General features: G+C 32.6%; 1 protein-coding gene across 2 annotated transcripts in view; it reads right to left on the bottom strand.

Annotated features, from left to right (window-relative positions):
- rdgC (retinal degeneration C) overlaps nucleotides 1–15,867 on the bottom strand; it is a 100,775-nt gene that overhangs the window by 64,604 nt on the left and 20,304 nt on the right. For both annotated transcript variants that reach the window (XM_073987517.1, XM_073987516.1), the window contains exons 3-5: nucleotides 1,937–2,030; nucleotides 1,696–1,841; nucleotides 1,454–1,621 (exon numbers count right to left, since the gene is read on the bottom strand). In XM_073987517.1, coding sequence (XP_073843618.1) covers nucleotides 1,454–1,621; nucleotides 1,696–1,841; nucleotides 1,937–2,030 — 408 coding nt within the window. The remainder of the gene's footprint in view (nucleotides 1–1,453; nucleotides 1,622–1,695; nucleotides 1,842–1,936; nucleotides 2,031–15,867) is intronic.

The following is a 15,867-nucleotide window of genomic DNA, read 5'->3' as shown; positions in this document are numbered from 1 at the left end:
CACGTTTGTTGAAATATTATTTTTTAAAAAATCCACGTTTGTTGAAATATTATTTTTTAAAAAATGCACGTTTGTTGAAATATTATTTTTTAAAAAATGCACGTTTGTTGAAATATTATTTTTTAAAAAATCCACGTTTGTTGAAATATTATTTTTTAAAAAATGCACGTTTGTTGAAATATTATTTTTTAAAAAATGCACGTTTGTTGAAATATTATTTTTTAAAAAATCCACGTTTGTTGAAATATTATTTTTTAAAAAATGCACGTTTGTTGAAATATTATTTTTTAAAAAATCCACGTTTGTTGAAATATCATTTTTTAAAAAATCCACGTTTGTTGAAATATTATTTTTTAAAAAATCCACGTTTGTTGGAATATTATTTTTTAAAAAATCCACGTTTGTTGAAATATTATTTTTTTAAAAAATCCACGTTTGTTGAAATATTATTTTTTTAAAAATCCACGTTTGTTGGAATATTATTTTTTAAAAAATCCACGTTTGTTGGAATATTATTTTTTAAAAAATCCACGTTTGTTAGAATATTATTTTTTAAAAAATCCACGTTTGTTGAAATATTATTTTTTTAAAAAATCCACGTTTGTTGAAATATTATTTTTTAAAAAATCCACGTTTGTTGAAATATTATTTTTTAAAAAATCCATGTTGTTGACAAATAATTTTTTAAAAAAATTAGGTTTATTGAAGTATTATTTTTTAAAAAATTCAGGTTTATTGAAGAATTATTTAAAAAAAATCCATGCTGTTGAAAAATTATTTTTTTTTAATCTACTTTGTAGAAAAATATTTAAAATAAAATCCACGTTGCTGGAAAATTATTTTTTTTATAAAAAAAACCACGTTGTTGGAAAATTATTTTTTTTTTTAAATCAACGTTGTTGAAAAATTATAATTGTTAAAATCCACGTTGTTGACAAACATTTCTTTAAAAAAAATCCAAGTTGATGAAAAATGATTTTTTTAAAAATCCAAGTTATTGACAAATATTTTTTAAAAAATCCACGTTGTTAAAAATTATTTTTAAAAAATTCACGTTGTTGAAATTTTATTTTTTAAAAAATTCTTGTAGTTGACAAATTATTTTGGAAAAATCCTAGTTGTTAAAAAATATTTTTTTTAAAAAATCCAAGTTGGTGAAAAATTATTTTTAAAAAATCCACAATGGCCAAAAATGATTTTTAAAAAATGCAATATGTGAAAAATTATTTTTAAAAAATCTTCTTATTTCCTTTTTAATCCACGTTGGTTAAAAATTATTTCTTAAATCGATGTAAAACAGAAAGTAAAAAAAATTAAAATTGTTTCTATCTTAATAGAAAGCTCATTCGATGCGGCGTATACGTATTGTCAGTAGTTATACGCCTAATTTCCAATTGAACATAATATGTGTTTATTTTGGTATTCTCTGATTTACTTATCCTCTACAACTTACCTTATAAAATACCACCAGCAAATCATCCAATTTACCATGAAGATCACCACATATTGTTATCTGTTTTGAAATTGATGTTGAGGCCGCATTTAAATTGGGCAATGTGCGCAATTTTATGGCTGCTTCTTTTAATATGGCGCCCACATAACGGGCATGAAGACGATTTGACTGGAAAGAATAAATAAAACAATGCAAATGGAAAAATCTCAGGTTTGTGCTTTCCCCAACTTTCCATTACTTACCTTTTTCTTGCGAAATAAATCGATTAAAACATCAATATCCTTTTTTGTCAATGGAAAGTTGATTTGTGGTCCTTTATAACGATAACCCGAATTATCATATTCCTCATGATAATCAGATTCATCGGAATATTTGGAATCATATTGATCTGAAAGGGAGAAAAAGTATTTGTATTGAGAAATTTCAAGAACAGGAATATTTAGCTGCAACTTATAAAAGTAATTGAAGAGGAGGGTCACTTACCTAATGATGAAGCTCTTGAGGAAGCATATGAACGACTTTTTTCGGCAGCAGCATTTGGAATGTGTGTTAATAAAGCATTGAAAAAATTGTAAAGCTGTAAAGAAAGGAGAGAGAAAGACACGTGAAAACAAAAAATCATATATATCTAAAGTATAAGTGTGACGTATACTTTGTGACAATAGTCATACGCAACAGGGGACAATTTTCTATATGCCGTAAAAATTAAAGAAAAACTAATACTTGAATGGAATTTCAAAGGACATTAGCTGAACAACCTACTGATCACAAAACGAAATTTTTAAAGAAAGCTTTTAGGGACTACGTGTATACGTGTATTGTTAATATAATATTCTAGGAGAAGGCGATCGGCCACAAAAGGCGGATCTTTTAATAATATTTTTGGAGGAGATATTAGACCAAAAAAACGTGGATTTTAAATTAAATATTTGGAGGATCCATTGGATTTTTTGTCCTTAAACGTATATCCGCTTCACCTCTTAAACATTTTTCATAACTTAAATTAAATGTTTTTGTATCTAAACTATAATCGCATTTCCTGCAGGATTTCATGTTCTGGCATTCCTCCATGCCATGTAGTAAATAACGTATGCCTTGAAAGCAAAAAAAAAAAAAACAAGCATCAACCTGTCCGCCATACATTTTTTCTCTCTAGTTAGGAGTTATGTGAATATTTCATGAAATGTCAAAAAACGGAAAAGCAACATTTATCACCCTGGTCATGGCATGGCCATGTTTCTTTCTAAACTAGTTTGATTGCAAAGCAAGCGGAAAATTCCGCATTTTTTTCTCGATTTTCTCAACAACAACAAAAAAACGAAAGGGTTACGTGTTTTGTTAACATTTCATGTTTTCTATACAATAAATTTGTTGTATCTCTGCGTATCGCCGTTTATGAACATATCAGAATAAAATTTATGTTAGAGACAGTTTATTGAACGGAAATAAAGAACAGAACAAAATAGGAAATGGGAATGGTCATTTTAAATTCATAGAATTGGTAACAAATATGTTTGTTATCAATATGGATTTGAATGAAAGGGTTTTCATATTTAAACTTCAATTTTATTAACGTTCTACATATTAGTTGGCGTATGATTAATGACAGCATTAATAGGCTCCCATGTGTTGGAAAATAATTTTCGTAATATAAAACATCTTTAAATCTAGTCACTTTAAGTTTATGACGGAAAAGTCAAATGTGATACACTTTTTTAATTATTCATATTGAAAGCTTCAAATTTAAAGGACTATTAATAAAGCTACGCTTTAATTTTGTTTTAAAAAAACAGAATTTTTAAAAAACTGCACGACAGCCAAAAAATATTTAAATCTACGTGGGTCAAGAAATATTTAAATCCACGTGAGTTAAAAATATTTAAATATTTAAATCACTTCAATCAAAATTATTTAAATATTTAAATCCAAGTCAGTCAAATATATTTAAATATTTAAATCCACGTCAGTCAAAAATATTTAAATCCGCGGCAGGCAAAAATATTTAAACCACGTCAGGCAAAATTATTTAAATATTTAAATCACGTCAGTCAAAATTATTTAAATATTTAAATCACGTCAGTCAAAATTATTTAAATATTCAGATCCACGCCAGTCAAAAATATTTAAATCCGCGGCAGGCAAAAATATTTAAATATTTAAATCACGTCAGTTAAAATTATTTAAATATTTAAATCACGTCAGTCAAAATTATTTAAATATTTTTATTTATTTATTTAAAATATTTATTATAATAAAATTACAATAAAATTATATAAAAAATAGCACTAGCATCTAAGGCTATCGGCTATATTTAAATATTTAAATCACGTCAGTCAAAATTATTTAAATATTTAAATCACGTCAGTCAAAATTATTTAAATATTTAAATCACGTCAGTCAAAATTATTTAAATCACGTCAGTCAAAATTATTTAAATATTTAAATCACGTCAGTCAAAATTATTTAAATATTTAAATCACGTCAGTCAAAATTATTTAAATATTTAAATCACGTCAGTCAAAATTATTTAAATATTTAAATCACGTCAGTCAAAATTCTTTAAATATTTAAATCTGTCAAAATAAGTAAAAAGATTGACGTTAGTCAAAAATTATTGAAAAAAAATCCACGTCAGTCAAAATTCTTTAAATATTTAAATCTGTCAAAATAAGTAAAAAGATTGACGTTAGTCAAAAATTATTGAAAAAAAATCCACGTCAGTCAAAAATTATTTTAAAAAATCCACGTCAGTCAAAAATTATTTAAATACTTAAATCTACCTGAGTAAAAAATTTAAAAAAAAATCCACGTCAGTTAGAAAATATTCAAATATTTAAATCCACATCAATCAACAATTATTTCAACTGTCAAAATTCGAAACATTTAAAATAATTACTACAAATGATCGAGTACACGGGCAGGTATATTATAAAAATATTTAAATTCATGTCAGCCAAAAATTATTAAAAAAATCAAAGTCAATAAAAATTTTTAAAAAAATCGACGTCAGTAAAAAATTATTGAACAAATTACGTCAGTCAAAAATTATTAAAAAAATCCACGTCATTTACAAAATTTGAAACTTGGTATTTAGTCCTCCTTTGGGCCACGGAAAGCTGTCGGTATCGGTCCACGTTTTGATATACCCCCATAAAACGGTACATCCTGATTTTCGGTATTTTGACGGTTTTAGCCTCAATATCTCACCGAAGTGGCTAAAATTTGGTATTTAGTCTTCTTCGGGAAACAAAACTTCCCCCCAGAAATACCTCATACAGAAGCTACATTCCGATTTTCGGTATTTTCAAAGTTTTAGCCTCAATAACCACTAAAATGGCTGGAATCTGGTATTTAGTCTTCGTTTGTTATATAAAACTTTCCACCTTAATTTTTTCGGCACAGGTTAACGTTTTCATATAGCCCACATAGAACGGTACCACGCGATTTTAGGTATTTTCAAGGTTTTATCCTCAATATACCACTGAAAAAGCTGAAATTTGGTATTAAGTTTTCGTTGGAGCTAACAAAATTTCCACTTGAAATGTGTCGGTATAAGTTAACGTCTCAAAATAGCCCAAATTTAACGGTACCTCCCGATTTTCGGTATTTCCAAGGTAATAACCTCAATATCCCACCAAAATGGCTGACATTTTTACCTGAAATTTGTTGGTATAGGCCCACGTCTTCATACGGTATTTCCCGATTTTCGATATTTTGAATGTTGTTGCCTCAATATATGACTGGAATTGGAGTATAAAACTTTCTGCCAGAAATTTGTCCGTATAAGTCTTTATATAGTCCCCTAGAACGGAACTCAAAAATTTTTGACATTTTGAAAGTTTTAAAAACATTATAACAGGGACAAAACATTCCTTGCAAGAAATCAGACAACATACGTCCACATCTTGCCAAGGGCCCCATGTATGAATACCACCCAATTTAAAATTTGTTTGAAATTTTTCCTATCGAATTGGTTGTTAATTGGAATTTTTTGTTCCCAGAAGATACAAAACTAACTCACAAAAAACAACCCATTCAAATATATGTAGAATTAATTTAAATTTCATGAATCGGTATTGCCCAATTTTATGTATATCGAAGAGTTTTGTTAAATTTTGGAACAGATATTGCTATAATTTGGTATTGTGTTTAGTCAGAGGATAAAAAGAAGAACGACTAGCCCTTTTAATAAGTGTTGCTACATTTTCCTTCTGAAGTGGATGTAACTTGGTATTTTGGGATCTCACTGGGTAGACCACCCCTAAAAAAAGAAAAAAGTGACTATCATCAGTTGTTGGTGGAGGGTATAAAAAGTTCGTCCCGGGCGAACTTAACGCTTTCAAACTTGTTTAAATTCATGTTGGTCAAAAATTATTTTCTTTAAAAGATCCACGTTGGTCAAAAACATTTTCTTTTAAGCAATCCACGTTGGTGACAAATTATTTTCTTTAAAAGATCCACGTTGGTAAAACTTGCACGGGTCAAAAATTATTTTTCAAAAATCAAGGTAGGCCTCTAAACATCCAGGTTTTGTTGTCTTAAAGAAAACGAATTCAATACGGCGTATACGTGTTGTCAGTAGTTATACGCCTCATGTACAGTTAGACGCAAGCTTGTTTTTTTTTGCAAAAGTAAGTTTTTAAAAAATCCACATCAAAAAATTCTTCAGTAACAATTCGATCATGAAGTAATATATGGCGTATACTTCATGTCAGTACTATTACTCACCATCATTGAATTAAATATTAATTAAAATCGGCGTATACGTATTGTCAGTAGTTATACGCCTCATGTACACTTGGACGCAACTTTGGTTTTTGTTTGCCATAAATATGTTTTTAAACAAATCCAAGTCCCTAATACCTCAATAACTATTGGAACATTAAGTAATATATGGCGTATACTTCATGTCGGCACTAATACGCACACTCATTTAATTCAATATTATAATAATTACACATAACTGAATTATGCATCCACAGTGCCGGATATGAAAATATTTCATGTATAATGTGTATTTAATGCAACAGCTCCAAAATGGCCCATGCAGCTACTAAACGATGTATTATAAATAGAAATACACCTAAAGGGGTCATCCGTACAAAGACGAAGAAGAATAGGAAGAAGAGATGAGAGAAAGCTATCCTATAAACAGAAGAGTCTTCTATAGGATGAAGAAATTCCTAGTCGTTTTGTTTTAGGTAGAAGGCATGTTTATTCGTTTTATAAAGTACTTCTGTAGGAGTTATGCTACAGCTAGAACACTTTGCAAGAGGTATTTTTTAGATAGAAGAACTCCTGAGGAATGAAAGTGATGCAAGTATTCATCGAGAAGCGGATGTAAGGAATCTTTTATGACTAGAGGATCCACAAATACATCGTATGGGATCTTTTGTAAATGAAAAACTTCCTACAGAGGCCTTCTGTAAGTTTCCTAAAATAATTGTTTGTAGATGAAAGACCCCCCAAAAAAACTTATCTAAACAGAAGACATCTTAATGGATTTTGCTACAAAAAATAGAAATGACCTGCAATAAGATTCCTCTGCTAATGGAGCACCTCCTATAAACAGAAGACATCTAAATGGATTTTGCTACAAAAGAAAGAACATCTCCTATAAAAAGAGAAGATATCCTAAAGGGTGTTTATATTGACAGAAGATTTCGATAGGCAGTCTTCTAATGATAGGACATCTTTCAAAGGGGTAGTTGACCGATAACGGGCCTCCTAAGGGGATCTCATATAGGGTTCCTTTACTAATGGAACAACTCCTGGAACTGCCAAAGGACCTGATCAGAAGATAGCAGACATAAAGGGCGACCAAAAGGGTCTTCTTTTACATAAAGTGAAAGCGAAGACTTCTTCAATTGATAGAAAATATCTTAGAAACGTCTTCTTGTGATAGAATAAGTGCACTTCTAATGAAAGAAGGCCTTCCAAAAAAGTCTCTATTGAAATAAGGTCAGGTATAGGAGTCTTTTCTTGATAATGTTGTTTAATCTGTTAAAGTGGCCTTCTGTTAAGAAAATACTCCTAACGTGGGCCCAAAAAGGTCTTCAATGGATAGAACTTCCTAAAGTTAAAACGACGGACTCTTCAATTGACAGAAGACACCCGAAAACAGTCTTATTGCCATACCCCATACCCGGTTAACTTAAAGTTAAAAGTGATGATTGAATTTCAAGGAGGAGCTTCCCAAAATTAACTTTAAATGTAAAAATTATATTTTTAATGCCTCCAAATTGGTTTATTTTGCGTTTTGAAATCCATCAGATAGTAAAAGAACACATATAATAATGACCCATAGAGTACTTTCTTAAGTGGCCTTCTAACTATGGAAGACCTCCCAAAGGGAGTATCTGTTGATATAAAACCACGTAAAGGGATATTTTCTTGATACAAACCTCTAAGGATGTATAAATTCTTAATGGGATCTTCACTGAAAGGTACACCGCCTCAAGGTAATTTGTATTGATAGAAGACCTCCTAAAGAATTTTCTAATGATATTTAATATCACAAGGGGTCTTCTCTTGATAGGCTGCCTCCTAAAGTTGGCTTCTGTTGATAAAATACCTCCTTACGGGGTCTTCCACGGAGAGAAAATCCCTCAAAGGAGGTTTCTGTTCAGAGAAGACCTTCTACAGACAGAATACCTCCTCAGCAACTAGTCTTTTGAAAAATACCTCTTACGTACGATGTTGTTACAAATTATTTTTTGTATTCTGATTCTACGCTTAAAACCACAAAAATCTTTAACAATCTTCTCTATGACAGGAGCGTATACATGTTGACAGCAGTTATACGTACCATGATCCTTCTATAACTTCAGACATACATACATTTTCAGATGCATAGCTTTGGCAAAATTTAATTAATTTTAGTGAAATTAAGGCTACATCTACTTTATGTCAATAATCAGACTACCCAGAGTACCTTGTTTAGAAAATACAAGTTCTAAATCAATTCCGAAATACCTTAGTCAAGGTAAATCTATTGGCTGAAATAACGAGATAAATACTTAAATGGTACCGTATGGGTACTGACATTGTGTATACGTAATGGTATAAATTTATAAAATCAATTAAAGCTGTGAAACAAGAAGAACCAGAGCCTGTAATGCCACTATGTGACTTTTGGGAAGATTTCCATCCATGAACGAATATACGAGGGTAAAATGTGGCGTATTACTGCTGTCATAATGTATACGACCTGTTATACATTTTAAAAGATCTCTGATTAGTTAATATTGAATACCATACCGTTATTTTAGCGTAGGATTAATTTTTCTGCAAAAATATATTGTATAAAAATTCATATTTTCAATCGTTTCTAAAGTACATTTTGCACAAAAAACACAATTGCTTGTCCTTGTCATGAGGCATGAAAAGCCTTCATCCTCTTCCTATTATTATGATGTTTTAAGGTTTTTTATAGTTTTTTGTTAATTTTTATTTGTCCTTGTCATGAGACATGAAAACCCTTTTTTCGCTTCCTATTATTATGATTTCTTAAGGTTCTTTATCGTTTTTGTTAATTTTTACTTTTTTTAATTTTTCTACTTCCTTCGTTAAGTGTGTTTTCAAAAGGCTTCATTATGCAGTCCACAATTGACCTTTCTTCATTTTTTGGCTGACTAATGTCGATATCAAGTTCTTCTCTCCTATACTTTAGTCCTGAACAAATTGCATGATTTCTGGGGGGAAAAGAATAAATGCCAAAAAAATGGAGAAGAAAACGACAAAACAAATGGTAATTTTAGGACATTACCAAATGTCTCTCATGTCTCATGCAGTTACAGCAAATGGGGAAAATTGTTCTTATGATGCATGGCAGAAAATTATAAATATTTTTATAATAATACTTGAAGCACATGAGTAATTGAAATAAAAGCAATATCCATAAACAAAAAATAAAATACATACCGGAAGACATTACAAATATTGTGTAAATTCTAATATTTTTTTTTCAAAGACAATCACAGTAATAATATTCGATTTTTTATCAAAAATTTCCAAGGACCATTACAGCAATAATTGTGGATTTCAATTTTTTCATGGAGCATTGCAGCAATAATCGTGGATTTTATAATCAAATTATTTTAAAGTACCATTTCAGCAATAAACATAGTTTTTTTAATCAATTTATTTTCAAGGACCATTACAGCAATAAACGTGGATTTTTAGTAAATTTTTTCATGGACAATTACAGCAATAAATGCCGATTTGTAATCAACTCTTTTCGAGGAACTTTACAGCAATAATCGTATATGTATATTATAATAAATTTTTTCATCCTGTTGCTTGAATAAATTTGTATTTAAAAATCAACGTCTTATTGGTAGTCTTAGAAAAAACATTCTTTAAAAATCCACGTTTTGTGGGTCGTCTTGGAAAAAATATTCTTAAAAAATCCCCGTCTCGTTTTCGACTTGAAAAAATATTCTTAAAAAATCCCCGTCTTGCTTTTGACTTGAAAAAATATTCTTTAAAAATCCACGTCTTGTTGGTCGACTTGAAAAAAATATTCTTTAAAAATCCACGTCTTCTTGGTCGACTTGAAAAAATATTCTTTAAAAATCCTCGTCTTGTTGGTCGACTTGAAAAATATTCTTAAAAAATCCACGTCTTGTTGGTCGACTTGAAAAAATATTCTTAAAAATCCACGTCTTGTTGGTCGACTTGAAAAAATATTCTTTAAAAATCCACGTCGTGTTGTTCAATTTGAAAAATATTCCTTAAAAACCCACGTCGTTTTCTTTAAGAATTCACGTCTTGTTGGTCGACCTAAAAAAATATTCTTTAAAAATCCCCGTCTTCGTGGTCGACTTGAAAAAATATTCTTTAAAAATCCACGTTCTGTTGGTCGACTCGAAAAATATTCTTTAAAAATCGAAGTATTGTTTTCGACTTGAAAAAATATTCTTTAAAAATCCACGTATTGTTTTCGACTTGAAAAAATATTCTTTAAAAATCCACGTATTGTTTTCGACTTGAAAAAATATTCTTTAAAAATCCACGTATTGTTTTCGACTTGAAAAAATATTCTTTAAAAATCGAAGTATTGTTTTCGACTTGAAAAAATATTCTTTAAAAATCCACGTATTGTTTTCGACTTGAAAAAATATTCTTTAAAAATCCACGTATTGTTTTCGACTTGAAAAAATATTCTTTAAAAATCGAAGTATTGTTTTCGACTTGAAAAAATATTCTTTAAAAATCCACGTATTGTTTTCGACTTGAAAAAATATTCTTTAAAAATCCACGTATTGTTTTCGACTTGAAAAAATATTCTTTAAAAATCCACGTATTGTTTTCGACTTGAAAAAATATTCTTTAAAAATCCACGTATTGTTTTCGACTTGAAAAAATATTCTTTAAAAATCCACGTATTGTTTTCGACTTGAAAAAATATTCTTTAAAAATCCACGTATTGTTTTCGACTTGAAAAAATATTCTTTAAAAATCCACGTATTGTTTTCGACTTGAAAAAATATTCTTTAAAAATCCACGTATTGTTTTCGACTTGAAAAAATATTCTTTAAAAATCCACGTATTGTTTTCGACTTGAAAAAATATTCTTTAAAAATCCACGTATTGTTTTCGACTTGAAAAAATATTCTTTAAAAATCACCGTCGATTTTTTTGGTCGAATCGAAAAAAATATTCTTTAAAAATATACGTTTTGTTGGTCGACTCGAAAAAACAAATTCTCTAAAAAGCCACGTCCTACTGGTCGAATTGAGAAAATATTCTTTAAATATCCACGTGTTGTTGGTCGACTCGAAAAAATATTCTTTAAAAATTCACGTCTTGTTGGTTAACTTTAAAAATCCATTAGATTTTAGTCGACTTATTATGCTTAATTGATGTGACCAAATCCCCAGAAATCTGCTAAACTACGTAGTACGTATGCTGTATGTCATACGCCCGGGGTACCGGTTAGATAGTACACCGAATAAATATTGGATTTGTTTACACTTTGGTTTGTAGGCTTTCAAATTTATATTTTATAAGGGTGACCACGTACGTATGCTTTATGTCAACAAACATGTGTACAGGGGTACTTGGTAGTCCAATACCAACTAAAGTTTATTTTTATTTAAAATTTCACAAGAATTTTCAAATTATTTTAGCTTTTATTCAATGTTAAATGTTCCTTATGTGCCGTGAGAAATGCACATCTTTCTTAAGCCTCATATTCATATAATTTCTACTGACATCCCTAAGTACTGCAGATACAATCTGGGTATTTTTTCAGAAGCCTTCATTATGCAGTCCACAATTGATCTTCTCTCATTTTTGGAGGACTAATGTCGATATCAACTGCATCTCTATTCTAATTAAGTCATGACCAAATTGCATGACTGCTGAGGGTCAAACATTAAATACCAAAAATGGAAAGAAAAGACAAAAACAAAAGTCAGTAATTTTAGGAAATTTCCAGCTTTGCCTCATGCAATGAAACGAATTATTCTTATGATGTATGGTCGAAAATGACAGAGATTTTATCTAAATATTAGTAGTAGAGGTAAATAGAAATAAAATAATTGCATGAGAACATGAAATAAAATTATATTCAAACGCTTTGTAAATTATATGTGCTATAGTGTGCTTGATTTGTGATAAACTTATACTAAACATGCACCGAAAAATACCGTTTTAATGAGGTCTTTAACACAGCTAATGAGCTGTGCCATTAGTTGCCGTTAACTAGATATATAGATTTAATAGTATATGTATGTGTATGAAAGTATACATGGAATCTGTTGTACTTATTGTTGTGAAGAAATTCCTTTAATAAAATATATTTCGTGCTTTATATAAAGCTGCAAAAGTTGTAGAACTTTAAAGCGATATGCGATAGAGCAGGGAAAGGAAATGCATAGAGAAAACCTATCTTGAGGCCAAAATAAGGTATTTTAAAATTTAAAAATACATATTGTTGTCTTAGCACATATTGTGGTGTTTGCCATGATATACATGGTTACAGCAACAATATATAATCTTAACAAGTTACAGCGTCGTCCAATTTTGGTCTTGATCGATCGGATCAGAATAAATTCTGACCATATTATTTCATGTCTATAGTGCGGCAAATTGTTGACACAACGTATACGCCACAGTTAACTTTGTTTATATAAACGTTATTCTAACACATTTCTGACCAGCTGTGCCAAACTAACCAAGGAGAAAAATTATTCTGACTCCCATCAAAGTCAAGAACTTATCTTGGGTTCTACTTAATATCTATTGAACACGGTGGAGTCTTACAAATAACAATGGAGTTTGGAATTTCAATTAACTGCAATAATTTCGCATATGCATTTATTTAATGAAGTGCGATATATATACTAGTTACCAAGCTTTGCCTTCGTCTGGCTTAACCACCCGTGAAACGTAGCGTAATGGTTGGATGCGTGGGACTTCGGTAGACTTCTAATTTTTCTATGTATCTCTTAGGTGTAACAGCTCAACACGAAAGAGAATTAATTAACAATGTTCTTAGTTGCTTACAAGATAAAAAACTCCTCGTCAGTCTCCTCTAAAAAATCAATATTTCATGCTTAATAAGATATTACAAATTTCGGTTCAACATCCTCATCTTTCACAGCCTTAGGTGCATCAACCTCCCCCTCATTTACGTCAACCACTGACAACGATTATTCAGCCATAGTCTTTGATAGACCGAAAAAAACCACTTGAGGTATTCAATAGATCGATAGACTGAAAAAGACCTCTTGAGGTCTACGAAAGACCGAAGAAAATCTCTTAAGGTCTTCGATAAACCGTAGAAGAACTCTTTATCTCTTCTACAGACGAATAAGAAGACCGCATATGAACATTTGAGGTTTTCGATAGACCAAGAAGACCTCTTGAGGTCTCCAATAGACCGAAAAAGACCTCCTGAGGTCTTCGACAGATCGCAAAAGATCTCTTGAGATCTTCTATAGACCGAAGAAGACCTCTGCATGGTAGTTGCGATCAGAAACGACATATCAAAGCTTGACGCAGCCAATGTAAGCTTAGCTTAACGGAGTTGGTCACTCCCTTACTTTATAGAAGAGACTTTTCCCCAGACGACGATTTTCACTTCTTGATGAAGTGGCACTAGAAATTTCTACCAAAGCTAAATACCTTGGTATAATCCTGGACCACCGCATAAACTGAAAAATTATCGTGGAGTGGACAAAGAAAGGTATTTTGCACTCTGTTCCTGCAAGACATACATTGTCAAAAGTAGAGGACTCAAACCATAGGCTATGTTAGCGTGGTTTTATGTCTCCGTGGATCTGCCAATCCTAAACTATGGTACATTTGTCTGATGGCAAGCCCGCTATAGCCACTTTAAAGCATATTCTTGCCATTACGAAAGCAGAGTTGGTTAGAAAGCTTGATAGCACTCTCACAGGACCAGAGTCAGGGAGCTGAAACTACAAGTTAACAGGTTGGTCGGGGAGCATAAGCGTAACGAGTGGTTAAATAATCTGCAGAGTTGCAACATCAGAGCCGGTAAAAGTGAACTGTGAGCAACGGTAAAGTCACTATGGAACCCTGGAAAGAAGGAAGATAGGACCTCAGTCACGTTTGGCGACATTGGCGTTGACTGACCCGAAGAGGTGTGCAAGTTATTTCAATCGACAGTTTGTCGAGCTACCCGTGAGTGACAGGGCAAAGAGAAGAGTACCACGTAGCATCAAATCTCTTCCGGCCGAGAATGAAACACCATAGTTTACAATGGATGATGTTGCGAATGCCATAAATCATTCAAAGCGCTGGGTCCTCATGAAATCTCCATGGTTATGCCGAAACAGTTGGATGAGCCGGGAGTGAAGAATCTCACTAAAGTTCTCAATTTGTTGCTAGTCATCCTCATGCTGTTCCCGATGTCTGGAAAATGGGCAGGGTGGTCCCGCTACTGGAGTCAAGCAAGGATGTCAGCAAAAGTGAATCGTACAGGCCGATTTCGCTTTTGACGCCAGTAGCAAAGACCCTGGAGGCCTTAGTCCTTTCCAGCGTTAGATAAAGCTATTCAGTGGCCGATCATTAGCATGAATTTCGTAAGCAGCTGCAAGCCATCTCCACACATACTTGTCGAGGTCTCAAGCAGAGACCGCCGTGGGATGGAACAGTTATGGTGGCGCTTGACTTATCAAAAACCTTTGATACTGTCAGACACTCCACGCTGTTTGAGGATATTGAGCAGGCAACCCTCCGGCCAAGCTTGAAACTTTGTATAAACAATTGTATGTGTGGACACCAGTCGTACGTGCAATTCAGGAACAAGAAGTCCAAACCCAGTAGAGTGAAACAGGGAGTTCCCCAATGTGGGGTGATATATCCGGAACTGTTTAACCCCTACCTCTCCTGTACACGCCCCCTCCAGACCGCATCGAGATTGTCAGGACGATCTTGGCGTCAGGTACCTTGCCTGATGACATCAGTGAAAGACTGAACTCCTTTTTTACCAATCTTATCACCTTTTTCCACGCGAGGAATATGCAGATATCCGCCACTAAATCTACAGCCACTCTGTTCACCACATAAATGGAGCAGGTGAGAAGAGAGTTAAATGTCGTGGCCGACGGTAGCAAAATTCCGACCACAAACTGCCCCAAAATTCTAGGGGTCACATTCGACACTATGTTCACGTAGTTCGCGCATGCCGCAGCCATCTATGACAAACTGAAATGTAGGAACAAGGTCCTCAAGTCGCCAGCTGGCAGCACTTAACGTGCAGTGCACTTTTGTCCAAATTATCTAGCGTTCAAAGAGCCGCATCTCTGCTAATCTCTGGTGCCATTAGAAGTACACCTCAAGCCGCCCTGAATGTTATACTGGATCTCCAACCTCTGGATATCACTATCAACTTTCAGGCGGCGAGAACGGCTTTCAGGCTTAGAGAGGCAGGTATGTATGTGGCAGTGTTCACGATTTGGACATGCAAAGGTCCTCTTCCCCTTCACCGATTTACTTGAGTCCAGTGGACTCGATCACATCAGTGATTATATACCCACTGCACTCAATTTCAACCAAATTAACGTCATAATCCCAAGCAGAGATGCCTGGTCTAGTGCCCTCCTCTTGGCGGCCTGGCCATCTACACAGACGGTTCAAAGATGGAGGATGGCACAGTTGCCGGGGTCTTCTGCGAAAACCCACAAATTAAGCAATCCTTCAAACTCAACGATAACTGCAGCGTCTTTCAGGCAGAGATTTTTGCAATTAGGAAAGCAGCGGAGATGATCAAAGAACTTGGGAGTGTCCTGAAAGGACCGGTGACTATTTTTGTCGATAGTCTAGCGGCCCTTAAGGCTCTCAAGTCATGGACCATAAACTCAAAAGCTATCCTCGATTGCAAAAACGCTCTGCTTGAAGTACGCGACTTCGTTGATCTTTGCTGGGTTCCAGGACGC

This window comes from Musca autumnalis, unplaced genomic scaffold (genome assembly GCF_047663935.1).
Source record: "Musca autumnalis isolate F117 unplaced genomic scaffold, ASM4766393v1 scaffold_4, whole genome shotgun sequence".
Taxonomy (NCBI): Eukaryota; Metazoa; Arthropoda; class Insecta; order Diptera; family Muscidae; genus Musca; species Musca autumnalis.
The sequence above is the reverse complement of the archived record's forward strand: the minus strand, read 5'-3'. Positions and strand labels throughout refer to the sequence as shown.